We start from the raw sequence: 15522 nt of genomic DNA on the forward strand, positions 1-15522 counted from the left end.
CAACATGGTAGCATACTAAATTAAATAGCAAAATTACTTACCTAATCCCACAGATGAGCATTTCCCTACTCATTTATCCGCTGGGTACATGACATACGTTAAAAAAAATATAGTGTGCAGAAAGCTGACAAAACTGTCAGGTTAGTGTATCTTTCCCAAGAGGGAACCTGAAAAATCTATGAGAAACTGCACAATATAAAAGACAGATAGCTTAGTTTTCCTTTTTTATAAAAATATTTCTATGTACTATATTAATAAATTCTTTAAGTGCTGAATATCTTTTAAAAAAATCTAACAGTAGATTTGGTCACTTTTGCTGCTGAACAAAGAGGCATAAAAATGCATAATTTCGGCTCAGTATTAATGTAATGCTCCCACTGGAAACAGTGCAACTCGCAGGCATAACAAAAGTATATTCTAGCACTGTGTCTTTTCTCAACTTTTTGAGCCATTTCTGTGAAGGAAAAAAAAAAAGAAAGGTTATGGAAATGTGTGTTAGAATGAAATTAGGGTCTTTGCATTTAGAGGCGTATCTTACCATGACTAATGTTTTGCCTAACAGAACTTCCCAAAGAGTAAGCAGAGCAATCTCTATGAATTTTAATGATGTAAAAAAGAATTGCAGGCAATAGTTGGCTAATGTAGTTAATATTGCTGAATTAATTGTGGTAGTGCCTTTGTGACATAAAAAAAAAAATATTGATAAGATCTTTCTCACTTCGTCTTCAGGTCAGAAAATCAAAAGAAAAAACATTTTTTATCTTTAATTTTGAAAATCTTCCAGCTTCTTATATGCCAAGTTGAAAACCTGGACATTAAAATCAGAGGGGCATGATAGCTAGATATTGTCCCATTTCATAATTGCATACAGCAAGGAGTAATGAAGATATATTTTGTAATCTTATTGAGTGCTATGTGACTAGTACTTGAAGTTAATACTTTTACAGATGATTATTACAGGTTATTCCTCAAGTGACATCAAAGAACATAATTGGTGTTGCTAACTGTAATACAAAGAATTTAAGAAATCAGTGGCTTCTTGCAGCAATATTCAACAGAAAAGGTGAATATATCTTGAAAGAACGTTAATGGGATGGTCAACAATTGTAAGGAATGTAAGACAAAATTCTTCAGAAAAAATTATAATTAATTGTTCCTAATTAGGTAAGTTAGAAAAAAAGAGTCCCAAAAGAAAAAAAAAAAAACAAACAAACAAAAGCAGCATCCGTTCAAGTGATTCATAAATTAATTTGTCCAAAAAAAGTCAAACGGGCAAAAAAAAAATATGTTGAAAATCAGTCAAGTATTTGTCATCCAGAATGTTAACTGTATTCATTAAGGGTATAATAGATCATACGTGAACCTCTTTTTTGCATTAAACTATTTAATATTTCTAATTGAGTTATAGAAAAGAAGAATGCTACTTATTTAGCTCATGATTTTAGATCTGATTTTTATACAGAAGGCGATTTAAGGATTCTGAGCTGTTTCCTTAAAAGGAAAGAACAGAATGCTTTTGGGATAGTATTATGTTGATTTTTAGACCAGCCATCCTTGAAATAGGATCAAAACTTGTCCGTAGAGCCTGTATATGCCTTATGGAATGCTCCTGGGTTTGTTCACTGTGCGAGTTTGCTTGCTGCCTCCCAGATAAATGCATAGAGGAGAAAGGTGGCTTGAAATACAGCACTGCAATCTTTCTTCATCACTTCAATCAAACAACCCCTAGTGGACTGGCTTGGCTTAAAAAAAGAGAATTGTTTTTTTTAGGGTATGTCAGAAAAACAATGTCAGAAAGTTGTTGGTGATAAGATTATTGAATTTTCACATGACCATTCTAGATGAATAGATATTTGCCTGTTAGGTGTGCTCTGAATCTCTGAACACAGGTTTATATGTTGCGTGTATTTTCCAAAACACACACAGAAGTTCTCTTCGTACGTGGTGAGTGGTTGCCCGTGTAGTCGGGTTGTTGGCTAGCTATGCCTCTATTGCAACATACAGTCTCTGAAGCATGTTGGTTTTAGGCAACACTCAAGAGACTAGAAAAAGTCTATTCGCAGACATTTATCATGTTTTATATTCATTGTTAGTTTGACAGTGGTTTTATGAATGGAAAGATTATCAGACTTCAAATTTTGTTAATGAATATTTGTGATACTCTCTGTGATACATAATAAAAAACAACGTTGTGTACACTGGTCCCTAAAGTAACTCTTTAACTTTATTGATTCTGAAAACTGCTGGAACTGCAGGCAGTTTGGAGAAGTGGAAAACCGGACCTTTTGTATAGGTTTATGATCTCTCTACTTGTCATCCTTGTTTTGTTCCACACCTACCTCTGACAAAAAATCACACCTTGCTTTCCCACAGCTCTGATGGTTTGTTGTTTCCATCGTCCATTTATCCCTTGGAGCTGTTTGCAAGAAAGGGATTTTGAAAAAGTACCTTCTTGTAGACGTGCTCAGTTGCTAAGTTAAAATATGACTGAGAATGTAAGGAAATTATTTCCTTCCTTTTCCAGATAATTCAACATAAAGTTCTTTAAAGAATATGACATTAAGGAGTTGAAACGACATACAAAAAATGTCTAATGACCTCAAGTCTAATGGCAATACAAATATTTCTTCAAAACTGAATGCATAGTTGGAAGTGAAAATGAAATTATTTAAAAAAAGCTTAAAGACATAATTTTTTCAATTTCATTTGAGATAATTTTAATTTCAAACACCAGGCCTTTAAATATGCCAAATGTTGCTATCAAATCATATATGGATTTTTGTTGGCAGGGTAAAACTACAGTTAAAATTCGTATCTGTTGCTATATTATCAAAAATGCCAGAATTGTACTGTGTGTACCGGTAACTCAAAGTGGGAAATCAAGTTAATTTATTACCTATATATTTAATATAGCTGTACTAGTTCGTTTTTGTCAAAAGGCAAGGAGTTTTGTTGCAAGTACGCACACTCTTTTATGATACAGCCTAAATTTATAATGAAAAGAAATACAAATGCTTAGCATAGAATAGTTTGGGTGGAAGGGACCTTTAAATGTCATCTCGTCCAACCCCCTCCTGCAATGAGCAGGGACGTCTTCAACTAGATCAGGTTGCTCGGAGCCCCATCCAACCTGGCCTTGAATGTTCCAGGGATGGGGCATCTACCACCTCTCTGGGCAACCCCTGCCAGTGTTTCACCACACTCCTTGGAAAAAATTGTCCCCATCTTTCCTGTAGGCCTCATTTAAGTACTGAAAGGCTGCAATAAGGTCTCCCCGGAGCCTTCTCTTCTCCAGGCTGAACAACCCCAACTCTCTCAGCCTGTCCTCATAGGAGAGGTGCTCTAGCCCTCGGATCTTTTTTGTGGCCCTCCTCTGGACTGGCTCCAACAGGTCCATGCCTTTCCTGTGCTGAGGACTCCAGAGCTGGACGCAATACTCCAGGTGTGGTCTCATGAAATTGGAGTAGAGGGGCAGAATCACCTGCCTTGACCTGTTGGCCACACTTCTGTTGATGCAGCCCAGGATATGGTTGGCTTTCTGGGTTGCAAGTGCACATTTTTGGCTCATGTCCAGCGTTTCATCCACCTTATGACCTGATACAGCCCTAAGTTCCGTAGGGTCTTTTCTCTGTAATGGGATAACCTTGTAAACTTCAGTTTGACATGTTTTAATGAAGCCTCTAAAGCAGACTTTTACCTCACTTCTGAAACTGAAACTAATCAAATTATGGAGAAAATGTTGGAAATAGCCAGATTTCACCTCAGAGTTTTATATTTAAGCTGTCAATATAATTAGGTGAATTAGAGGAACAATATGAGAATCTTAGCATAGTTCCAAAACCAGTATCTCTGCCAAGACTGTGTCTGTGTATTACTTTCTGAAAGGTATATCAGCAGTTAACAACAAACACCAAGAAAGCACAAGGAAATTATACTCAGTCCCACAGCTCTAACCAGCTTAGTCACTATTGAGCAACTACGAATCTAACTATATTCTTTAGCCTAGATGTGCTCTCCCTGAGGCATGAAATCGGTAATGGTGAATTTAGCATAGATACAGCCGACCGGAACATTCAGGGAATGCCTACCTCAAATAGTCTTGCAGTGGAAACGTGAGAAGTCTCCTAAAGTGTAAATGTTTTCCTATTAGGCACATACAAGAAAACAAGAGAGAAAAAACAAGTTAAATTTTGGGTCCGCTATCCCTTCATCAGGACTATTGCAGAGTTTCCATTTTAAAGAACAGAAGTTGTTATCTACTATGTTAAAGTAATTTGGTAGTCATAGCCATGATTATTTAAAGAAATATTCTCCATTATCTTTAAATCACTTCAGAGACGATACATTGGTATGCTGGGACTAGCATGACTATCACACCGCTATTACTGTCTTCGGTAATATGTCTTACTTATAACATGTCTTCAAGTAAGTGCCAAAATACATGCCAAAAATTCTGCTTACTATAATAAATCCAGCAGAAACCAAAAGAAGTCACTACCATGAGTCTGCTGCATGTTAGATAAGGTGCCATTAATTATCTGCTTCCATTATTTAACACCAAATTAAATGTGGCCAAAAGCACTACAAATTCTACTTTTCAAAAAGTTCTCTCACACTACCAGTTGCTTCATCTACAATCAGCAGGCTCCTCATCCAACATTGTTAATAGCTGGGTGTCAGATTATGTCAAACTAGGCAAATAGATTTTCGGGACATTGCACCATAGTGAAAAAACAAAAAATCTAACAGAGTTGGGTTTTTTTTATATTCTTTATTAAATACGCAGCTGAATAATATGTAATTAAGTAATCGTTTCTTATTTACTTCATATTTCACAGTACATATTTAAGTGTATAGTACAGATACAAAGATACTGTAGAGTGTAAAGGGTAGCTGATGCTTTATGTGGAAATTCTGAGAGAATATTTTCAATTTTTAGTTGTGTATGTCATACCCATGTATGGGTATGCAATGGCACTGTTTCTTTACATCTTCAAATACCCAATAAACTAAAAGAAATGCAGTGCTGAAAATTTGCTTATAGCTATGTTATAAAATTATAGGCATCAACTTAAATCCCAAAAATTGCAGCGTTTCTTTAAGTTCATTTTGTCCTTTCAAAGTTTTACCATGTGCATTCATAGTCTATTGCGCTTCCTAATTATTTTCTACAATTGCAAGTAAAAACGTACTAGAGATTGTACCAGTGGAGATTCCTATATGTAAGACTATCCTACACTTTCCATTAACAGATTCTCTTTTCAGTTACTTATAAGTAACTCTGAGGCTCTCACTCAGGAGCCCTAATGAATTTAATTGCTGAAGGAACCGCAGTCCTAGCACATGACCTAGGAGTCTGTTTTCTCTTTGCTGCTGTTATTTACAGCGTGCACATTATTTCACAGTGAAATCGTTGTTAAATTACACAATTATCTGCACCACCCACCTGGTGCCTCCGTGCGTCTGCTGAAGGATGGTAACCTCCAACAGAGGGAGGGAGTAGGAAAGTGGCAAGAGAAGCGCAGTCTTGCAAATGTAGTGGCATGTGTAAAGAGTCATGATTCAGAACCTTCGAGCCAAATTAAAAAACAAACAACAAAAAGTCATACATACATTCCTCAGAATAAAATACACGTACAAACCACCCATGTTAAATAAATAATGAGGTTCTGATAAAAGACTTCAGTGTTACGCCGTTTGGAGCAAGGACTTAAAATACATCACGGGGAGCATTGTGATAATGTGATACGGATTTTCTTGTTGAAGGTCATATTGATTGAATATGTGTCAGTTCGCAAATTCTCTGCTGATAGTTGCTATTGTTTCACAGCTAAAATTTTCAAACTGTCAATTGCAATTGGTTGGAATATTTCTAGGATTTCATCTATCCCAGGAGATAAGCAGGAATTTCTGTACAATTGATGTGACAAACAGCATCCATACCGTTATGGGTGGAAAAACCATTGATGTTTATATGTAAAGAAAATCTGTAATCTCATTTAAAAACCCTAAACTGTTAAATAAAACTACACTGTTAATCTTTTCTAAGAAATGTAGCAGGGGAAATTATATAACCAATGTTCTATTCTTGAGTGGCATTTGCCATTTTCTAGCGATCGAGAGCTTGACTTCACATTTTATTTATGTAGTTTTTAAGTGTTATTTCCCAGGTTTTTATGAAGCAACACGGGAAACATTCCCATAGGGACCCCAGTACTTCATCCCTTCCACAGAAATACTTGGGATACAACTTCCCACTCTAATAGGGAAGCTGGACCGTTAATCAAATTGTTAGACCTGGTCATAGAGACTGAAAATGGAAAGGAATAGGTTATCTTCTAATGCCTCATCTTTACTGTTGAGTAAAATGCCCCAAGCAGTAAAGAACAGGTTAAACTCCGTTGCACAGTAAGAACAGAAAGGTTTGCCATGGATGGTTCAGTGAGGCCCTCTGCATACGCGTGTGTGTGTTTTCAAGTGTGCTTCTGAGACTGTTCTGGAAGGTCAACCCCGTTCCTAGAAACTAAGTTCTTCCATTTAGGCAAACTGAATCACTGATCTCTGTTTTTCCCCCCTCGTGGTTCACTGGATTTCTGTGAAGGTGTAAGAAAAGGGGCAAAGAGATGGGAGCTATCAGAAAATTTTAAGTGATCATTTTCTGTTCACTTTAAAAAAAGGAAAGTTATCCTGTTTTCCTACATGACTGGAATCTTCAGACAGAATAGTCAGAATAGTGGAAATCTGTGTTTATTTGATTCAGGGGGGTGTGTGTGGAGGGGTGTGTGTGTATATATTGATGGTCATATTGCAAAACCTATAGTACTGCCTCATCCGACTAACATCATTGTTTTAATATAGGTGAAATGAGTTGCTGCTGCAAATTTTATCTCTATGCTATCTGTAACAAAACATGTAATGTTTCAGAAATCTGTGAGGATGCAGTCTGATATTTTCATTTTGCCGTAATATAATTTGATATACTTCTGCCATTGTCTACTATAATGTAGCAAATAATGAATGTGCAGTATCACAGTATCACAGTATCACAGTATGCTAGGGATTGGAAGGGACCTCAAAAGATCATCTAGTCCAATCCCCCTGTCGGAGCAGGAACACCTAGATGAGGTTGCACAGGAAGGCGTCCAGGCGAGTTTTGAATGTCTCCAGAGAAGAAGACTCCACAACCTCCTTGGGCAGCCTGTTCCAGTGCTCTGTCACCCTCACTGAGAAGAAGTTTCTTCTCAAATTTAAGTGGAACCTCTTGTGTTCCAGCTTGAATCCATTACCCCTTGTCCTATCATTGGTTGCTACTGAGTAAAAGGCTATAAGTCTAAATGAAGGTTGCCAAAAAAAAAAAGTATCTTGGAGTTCTTTTGTCTTTTTAAAAACCTGCTGTATCTAAACCTTGTCCATGTCTCCAGGGTCTTCCAAGCATTACCTTCTACATGAGCATATGAGATCATAATTTTCATGAACAGCTCAAAAGACATATTTATTTTAGATGCAGATCTGGAACATTTCTGGAGTTCTTTTTCCATTTAGGCAATGCAAAGCTTAGTTATTTTATTATGTTATGATTTATTTATATTGTGATTTTAACTGTTTTAGACTGGCTATTAGCCAAATGAAAGTTGTGCTTGTTTCCGTTTTGGACAGTAAGAATTACGTATGTCATAGGCATTTTTGGTGTTATGTTCTTAGCATATATAAAAACATAAGGAATTGATTTTAAGCTAAGTACGTAAAGTATTAATATTAAAGAAACAAATAGTGAACTATTTACTGGGTGCTCAGAAGATAGATGGCATTTAAGCATTTTGCTCTGCATGTTGAAATACATAAAGCACAGAAAAATATGCTGCCTCCTAACATGCATATTTTGACCTATGTGATGGCAATCGTTCTCTCTTCCATACAGATATGACATGCACCTTTCCTTTCTTTTTTACGAACCATGCATATTTTATTGAAAATATTACTCTACTTCAATAGAAACCACTTCCAGACAGAGACACGTGTTTACATGAATAATATCTCTATAATTATTATTGTAATTAGAGACATGAAAATGCTCAAATATTGTTAGGTTATATATTCTTGATTTATGACGAGTGCCTTCTACTCTAGTAAGTTACTGTGTTAATTCATGTATAGAACTGGTTTATCTTCTTAGTGGATTCAGACATAATCCCATTTTTTAAATTACACTTGTAAGAACATTTTATAGTGAGTTATTATCTATTATGAGTTAGATAGCATGGATAGCATGGGCTCTGAAGAACAGGGAAAACTATAGCCAGTAATGCCAGAGGATCAGGTCAAGTCTAAGCAAGGGCTTACCTCACTTCTCTATATAGACAAGCAGAGTTCTGGGTGATGAGGAAGCATATTACAAATTTGTTAAAAGTTATTACATATCAAACTGTATAAGTGGCTGTATCTAAATGCCGTCTACTCTGATTCTGAATTCCCGAATTAAAAAAATAAAAAAGAAAAAAGGTTCAACTGCCATACATTCACAAGCAAAAGTCTCAGAGCTTGATAAGAACACGAGAGCTCTGAGTTTCCAGAAGTATTAAGACAAAACTTGATACTAGAGGTTGGGCACTTAAAATAGTTTAGTAGGGATTTGAAAAGTAGTTAGGAGTCAAATCTGAAGCAGAGCATTAACTGATGGTGTTTCATTCACATACAAGTTAGGGAAGGGAGCAGTCTGGGGTGTGCCTTCTTATGGACGGGAAGCTCAGCTGCTTGCAAATAATAGTTGCATTCCCATGAAATTCATGTTCTTCAACACATGTTCTGCTCGAAGCCCTACTTTTGTTTAAAAAGTTTTGCTCTTTAAAAACCGGTTGAATATATTACATTTATTGATGGCATATCTTTACAATCAAGAAAATTTGTCAACAGTTCACTGGAGAGATAAAAGAGGAAGTGAAAGTGAATTGTTAACATAAGAATGTCATGTACCAGCTGGAAACAATTACTTATTAATACTAATGTAATATTTGCAACAGTCTTGCGCTGTTAATTTCGGGGTTACACCTAAATCATTTAAGGGCATATTCGTGTGGATATAGCCAGCGAATGTCACCAGGTAGTGGTGAGAATAAACTGGTATGCGGTTGTTTGCCAACCGCGTGCGTACATATAATGGCTGCTTTGGGGTAGACGCCGACATTTTTATTTGATTGTTCCTCCTGTGGGTGTGCCTATATTCAAAAGCAAATTCTAAGGACATGATGGTATTATTTTTTGATGCTTCTTGGCAGCATGCTGACTGCGAGGCTGTTATGGGTAGACTGCTTTTGGTACTCAGGTGTGTGCATTAGGTTAAGAACCCTAATTCTTTTTGCAGCCTACGGTGTATCTCTATGATTATTTTCTTAATTGCTAGTCCTTCTTAGGATCCCATCTTCAGAGTTTCAGTGTACCATGTCAAATTGGCCCCTGCTGAATTGTGTACGGCTCCTCGTTCTTGTAACTGCAAAGTTTAAATTGCATAATCAGAGACTTAAGTTAGAAGCTTTTTATAGTGGTGACTATGATTTTGCATTTATTTGACAAAAAGCAAGCACAAAGTTCTCTTGTACTATATGTATAATAAACCTAATATGCTTATGAAGAATATTTATATGTGGCTGATGATACATTTTATCCACGTGCAAAAGAGGCAAAGATATTAAGTGTAGGCAATATAGCTACCTATAACAATGCATTTGATTACTACAAAATCATTAATTAAAAACAAATTAAGTTATGAGAAATAAAAAGGGAGGATAAACATGAGGTTTTCCGTGTTTCTTGTGAAATCAGTTTACGCTTCCAATGTGGACTTTTGTGATTAGACGTGGCTTTAAAATACCCCAACTTTGGAGGAGCTGTAGTCCGGGGACTCCTTTGCATTCTAATAATTCCTTGTGAATTGGAAGAAAAAAAAATATTTTCAAAACCATTTGTCATGTACTGTGTGCATATATTTATCCTAAAAGACAAATAACATTCTTCTATTTTTGATAACTGGAAAATATCTAGTGTTGTAACAAATATAAGTATATTTAAAATATCTACATTTTGACCTATTTTCAAAATACGTACAAGTACCTTGTTTTTATTATTTTGGAATGCATGCATTAGTGTTTTGGCGTATTCTGTTACAGATGTTATATCTATTCATTCATTATTTAAACAACTACAGGGCTTTCATCTAAATGAATCTTTTATCACAATAGAATAAATATTAGGAAAACATACACCCAGAAATGGGAAAGCTCTGGAACTAGCTAGGTGGGGACAGATTTCCCAACGGTGGTAGCCTTTCAGATAGATGAGGTAAACCTCTGCCGAAGATACTATTCATACTGAAGTTATCACTGCCTTCAAGCAAAGGAACAGGCAATCTGACTTCTTGAGATTGCTTTCGGACAGATAGTCATACATTTTTTCTTCCTAACTGAAATAATGTAGAAAATCCCAAATTTTAGCTGCTTGATCCATAGTCTCCTGCTGGCTTCTCAGAAAAAATGTGTGAATCATCTAGGTAATTTTACCTTTAGAACTGTGTGTCAGATTTCTTAATTTGTTAATAATTTCAGTACTCTATACAGTACTTTTGTAGCTCCTGTTTTCTCAGATTTTTATGTCTTCTGTTGTGTGATGTGTATCATTCCTTCTCCACATTATTGTCTCACATTTGTATTTTTCTTTCTGCCATCTACTCAGTCATTATGTTACTTTACCTCGTTCCCGGTACACCCAGTGCACAGATCACCATTACAGAGATGCCAGGTATATGTTTTCCTCTGTGTGATTCTGCGTGGATTATGCATGTACTTCTATGTACCTACATGTCCACTTCTGTTTTCATTAGTCTGTGTATAGTTGTAGAAAACTTAGAAGTGTTGATTTAAATCAGCATTAGCTTTCTTAATATAGTGTGTAGACAAACAAATTCTTCAAATGTTTCACTTTTTAAACACATTTTCACTGTCAGTAGTCTATAATTGGTGGTCCATGAAGATGATGCTATATTTACATCATTCTAATGTCTTTTAAAAAGTCAAGAATGAAAATTATTTAAATCAACAAACAAATACCTGCTAATACTGTGATTTTCGTATGCAGAATGTCATACATCTATGGCTGTGTTAAAGGTTACAATAGATAAAACTGGAGTGTGATACCTTTCTTGTAGGCTCAGCTGCTGGCCGATATACCGTAATTTTTAAAAGTAGTTTTGCAAAATTCAGCTGAGTTCCAGTGTTATGTTTTGTTGCTGATATTGCTTGCTTTTCATGTTGGTTTGTCCTCATTTCATCTTTGTGTTGCTTTTCATTGTGTTCACCCTTTATATTTTGGCAGCCAGGATCACACAATGTATCCTCTATTTTGTGAAGATGCAATCAGATTACTTCGCTCCCGTAAGATGTGCCGTACCTATTCTGAGGGTGCTTACTATGATCTTGAGAGGTATAACTGATGTGGAGCATATTGTTAGCTCTGCCACTTATACTTTGAGAATACCGTGTTTGGTTTCCAAATTGAGAATGTGATCTTATGTTTTATGTGATAAACACATAGAGTGAAGGTGGTTTTTAATACTCTGTGAGTATGTATGCATCTAAAACTGGCTACTCAGGCTATGGGTAAATCCCAAGAGAAGCTGAATAGCTTTATAGAGCCAGTTTCATAAATTAGGTTATGTGGATATTATATATGTGTCGTTGTGTAACCCTTATTTCTGCTGGAATTTTCCAAAGTGCTTATAGTACTTATTATTCTCTTTCAAATAATGAGGAAAAGCCTGTCTACTTCAAAGTACACAGAAACAGAGTCTTTCTGAAATCTCATACTTTGCTTAACTGAAAAATAGAGTGGAAAGTAAAAATATAAGCTTACATTGTGGATATTTGTATAGTACTTATTCCTTAATTTATGAGTACTTCTATACATTCACAATACCTCTGTGTGATTACAGAACATCAGAGTTCCTATTTATATATGAAATATATGGCAGAGAGAAGTTGAGCCCATAGTAATGTCTATGAAATAATTATACTTGAAATACAGTGGCTTTTAAGAGATATAATAAGACATACTGGTGCACTACTGTGCTTATGATATTTTAAGAAAATATTGCAAAACAGGAATAAGTCTACATGGCTGTATGTGAATGGAAATAAGGATGTAAATCTGATAAGCTCTGAGCTGATAAAAAGGAAGTGGTGGCTCCAGATCTCAAATAACAGATACAATGGTTGCTATGATTATTGCTTCACAAGAGGGGCCATGTAAAAATTGCCATAGCAAGAACTGAGGAACTCTTCATATATTAACTTCATGGCTGCCCTTTGGATGTGAGTTCCTCTGAGAAGTTCATGAAGGTTTGCTCTGTATTCAGATCATATAAACCCATGTTTTCAGTAAGTGTAAAACTACTTTTGGATGCAATAACAAAATATACTCTGCAACTTTTATAGTGTCATAGAAGTATTCCTTCAAAAGAAATACTGCTTTTAATAAATTCTCCAAAGCTATAGTGTAATAGACATTATAACCTTTAGAACTCAGTTAAACATTTGTTTTGAAATTATTACATTTAACTTAATATAAAGAAAATGTGTAAATAGTTCAGTCTGCCTGTAGAAACTTTAATAAGGATAGGGAGGGATTTTTTTTTTCGTTTTCTGAAAATATGTGATGAAATGTGCTCATACTTAGCTATTTCAATAGTTAATTTTTATATACTCTTTTTTGCCTTAGTTATATACTTACATTTGCATTAGTTTATTTGAACCTGTTTCAGACTGCTGGCTGTATTTGTGACTGTTCAGATATTGCTGAAAGTTGGAGCTGTTATCAAATTGTCCTAGTTTGAGGATCTTGACTTGCAAATCTTCATCTTTGTTTCTATAGAAATTAATTTCTCAAAAAATAAAGTAAAATTGATGAAAAGAAAGGGCAAAAGCAGTGAGATGGAGTCAATCTTTTCCAAGGCTTTATTGAAGAGAAGGCTATTAAAGCTAATTCCTCCTGGGGTCAGAAAGGAAAGCCTGACATGAAGTGGAATATCTCTAGCTCACTGTTAGAGCAGTATCTTGAATTTCCTTGGGCCTAGGAACTGACCCTGGGTTCTTAGTCCTCTTGAATTCAGACTGCCTGCGGGTGACATTAGTGTTCAAGTTACTTGGGTCATCTTACCAGATATGAGCTGCTCTGGTTGCCTCATAGCCACTATAATTTTTCCTAGTTTTTCATCCTTTTTGTCTTTCCATATTCTGACAGCTGTTCTCTAGGTATTTAAGGACCTTTTAAAGCATAATCTGTATTCAGTTCCTCCGTATCCATTGAAAAACACGAAGTAATTTCCTCTTCCTTATTTTATTTTTTGGAAATATATGAAAAATTACTTTTCAACTATATTTCCTCATTTATCTTGACACTTTTTCCCAGTTTAATGCTTACCTTAAATTACATTGTTTTTGTAGGTCAAGGAGTTAGTCCTGTCTTCTTATTTCCATCTGCTTAATCAATGGTATATTGATATCAAGCCATATCTTCCTGTCTTTCACTTTATTAAGCATATGAAATAACTTTCCAGTTTCCACTATTCATCAAACGTTGTTCTGCGCAGTCCAGCATTCAGGGAAGAGTCTCTCATCTGGCACGGAGAGTTTTGTTTCTTGTCACTGTGAATCCACCAGTGTGGGTGTCCTGCAGGCAAATGTGTCATACAGATAAATCAGACAAAATTACTTGCCCTCTTTGTTAGTCGTGGTACCTTTCACTGCTTGTCTTTTAGTTGTTCACAGCCAGCCCATTAACTCTTCTGATGTCTTCTAGCAGTTTTTTTCTTGCCCGCCCCCTTCTCCCGCCAAGTGACTGCTTGGTTCTCTTTCATCTTTTCTTTGCTGAAGTTTGTTTCAGTTGCTGTTTATCAGCTTTGATAGTCTTTAGTTCATTAGTTCTAGGAGACATTTACATTATCAAAAACCTTAATTTCTGAGTTGCTTCTTAGGCTATGGCACTCATCATTTTGTCTTCACGATAGTTCCCCCCTTTTGAAGAAGTTCCAACTTCCCTCCTGAAAGAAACAGAGGTGGCATTGACAAGATACTCCAGCATATGCCTAAAATAGACAACAGGCACATGTGCAGCTTCGGTGACTTCAGTGCCCTTTGGACTCGATGCTTTCTCAAGAACATCCTGCTGCTCAGTACCCCACTCCAATTTTCCTTGACTCTTTAATGTGCTAGTCAGCATGGTAGCACTAGCTGGTAGCAGTTCCCACCCCTGCAGCTACTCAGGTTGAACATAGATGAGACATCATGGCTGGACATGTAGAGCTTTACCTACGCTTTCATTTATATCCCCCAGTTCACAATCCTACAGTTGTACAGGCTAGTTCATAATTTGACGTTCACCCTTTTTAAATTGGCTGACATACACAGGATCTTAGTGACGGATCAAGATTTTTATCCCAATTGTTTTTAAAATTAAAATATTAGTAGCTCATCCCAAATAAAAATCTGCTGAAAACCTCACTGTATTAAATTCTTTCTCAACTTAAGCTATGTCGGAGCTCAACTTAGTCACTGAGATCACCACGCTATGTGCTATTTTCATTTTTTTTCACTTCGCCTGTGGGGGTAGTGTTTGGAAGGCAATAAAAGCTGCTTTGTGCACATTTTGTGCAGGATGTGAGGTTTACTTCAGGCAGAATTTCTGTTGCTTCACTTGAGGGAACAAACTTTTGCTTCCGTTTTGTTTTCTGGCTTTCGTTTTACCAGTGAGAAATTTTCCAACATCCATATCCTATTTTTTGTGAAATTTCTCAGTTGCTCAAATATTGTTTTCCTATTGATGTAACTTTTCACTCCTATGAAATATGCATGTATTGATCAAGTGTTCTGAAGATGTTCTTAATTATCTCTGAATATAATTTGAAAGTAGAAGTTTAAAATTACATATATATGAAAATATATGTTCAGAAGATACTGCTGAACTGTAGATAAATGTGCTATATTCATCACTTTCTTAATAATACAGTGAGGGAAATCATCATGAAAGAAGCACCTTTTAAAATGTCTGAAATATCTGTGCTGTTTATTCCATATTCAGGAGGACTAGGCAGGAGAGAAGAGTGCCTAATTCATATTATGACGACACAACCTATACTCCTGAAAGGTATTTTAATTTAAATAGTTAAAATAGATAAAGTTGAGTAATACTTTTTTTTTTTTCTGAAGTGTAGTCTAAAATTTTTAATTGGCCTAGACTAATGATATTTAAATTTACAGTGCACTTTATGCAGTAATTCTCTAAATACAGAACAGCTAATCTCCATAGTTTTAAGTACTTCATTTTCTTTTAGCTCTCCATTAACTTGACTTTGAATTTTTTTTACAGCATAATTCGTAACTTGAAAAATTTTTTATTCATTAGATGTGAGTGGAAAACCAAATAGTACAGAGGAGCAAGGTACAACTGATATTTTTTTCCCCACTTAACGGCAGTGTATTT

General features: G+C 35.7%; 1 protein-coding gene across 29 annotated transcripts in view; it reads left to right on the forward strand.

Moving 5' to 3' along the window:
• RIMS2 (regulating synaptic membrane exocytosis 2) overlaps positions 1-15522 on the forward strand; it is a gene marked incomplete at both ends in the record, with an annotated part of 495649 nt that overhangs the window by 329330 nt on the left and 150797 nt on the right. For 7 of the 29 annotated variants that reach the window (XM_082499091.1, XM_082499116.1, XM_082499117.1 and 4 more), the window contains one exon: positions 10723-10788. The exons of 18 other annotated variants lie outside the window; for them this stretch is intronic. In XM_082499091.1, the coding sequence (XP_082355217.1) occupies positions 10723-10788 (66 nt within the window). Of the gene's footprint in view, positions 1-10722; positions 10789-11361; positions 11470-15120; positions 15187-15522 lie in introns of all 29 variants that reach the window. 4 more of the 29 variants (XM_082499111.1, XM_082499089.1, XM_082499100.1 and 1 more) reach the window with 2 other exon arrangements.

This window comes from Vanellus vanellus, assembly GCF_965231255.1.
Source record: "Vanellus vanellus genome assembly, chromosome: 2".
In the NCBI taxonomy this organism is placed as follows: Eukaryota; Metazoa; Chordata; class Aves; order Charadriiformes; family Charadriidae; genus Vanellus; species Vanellus vanellus.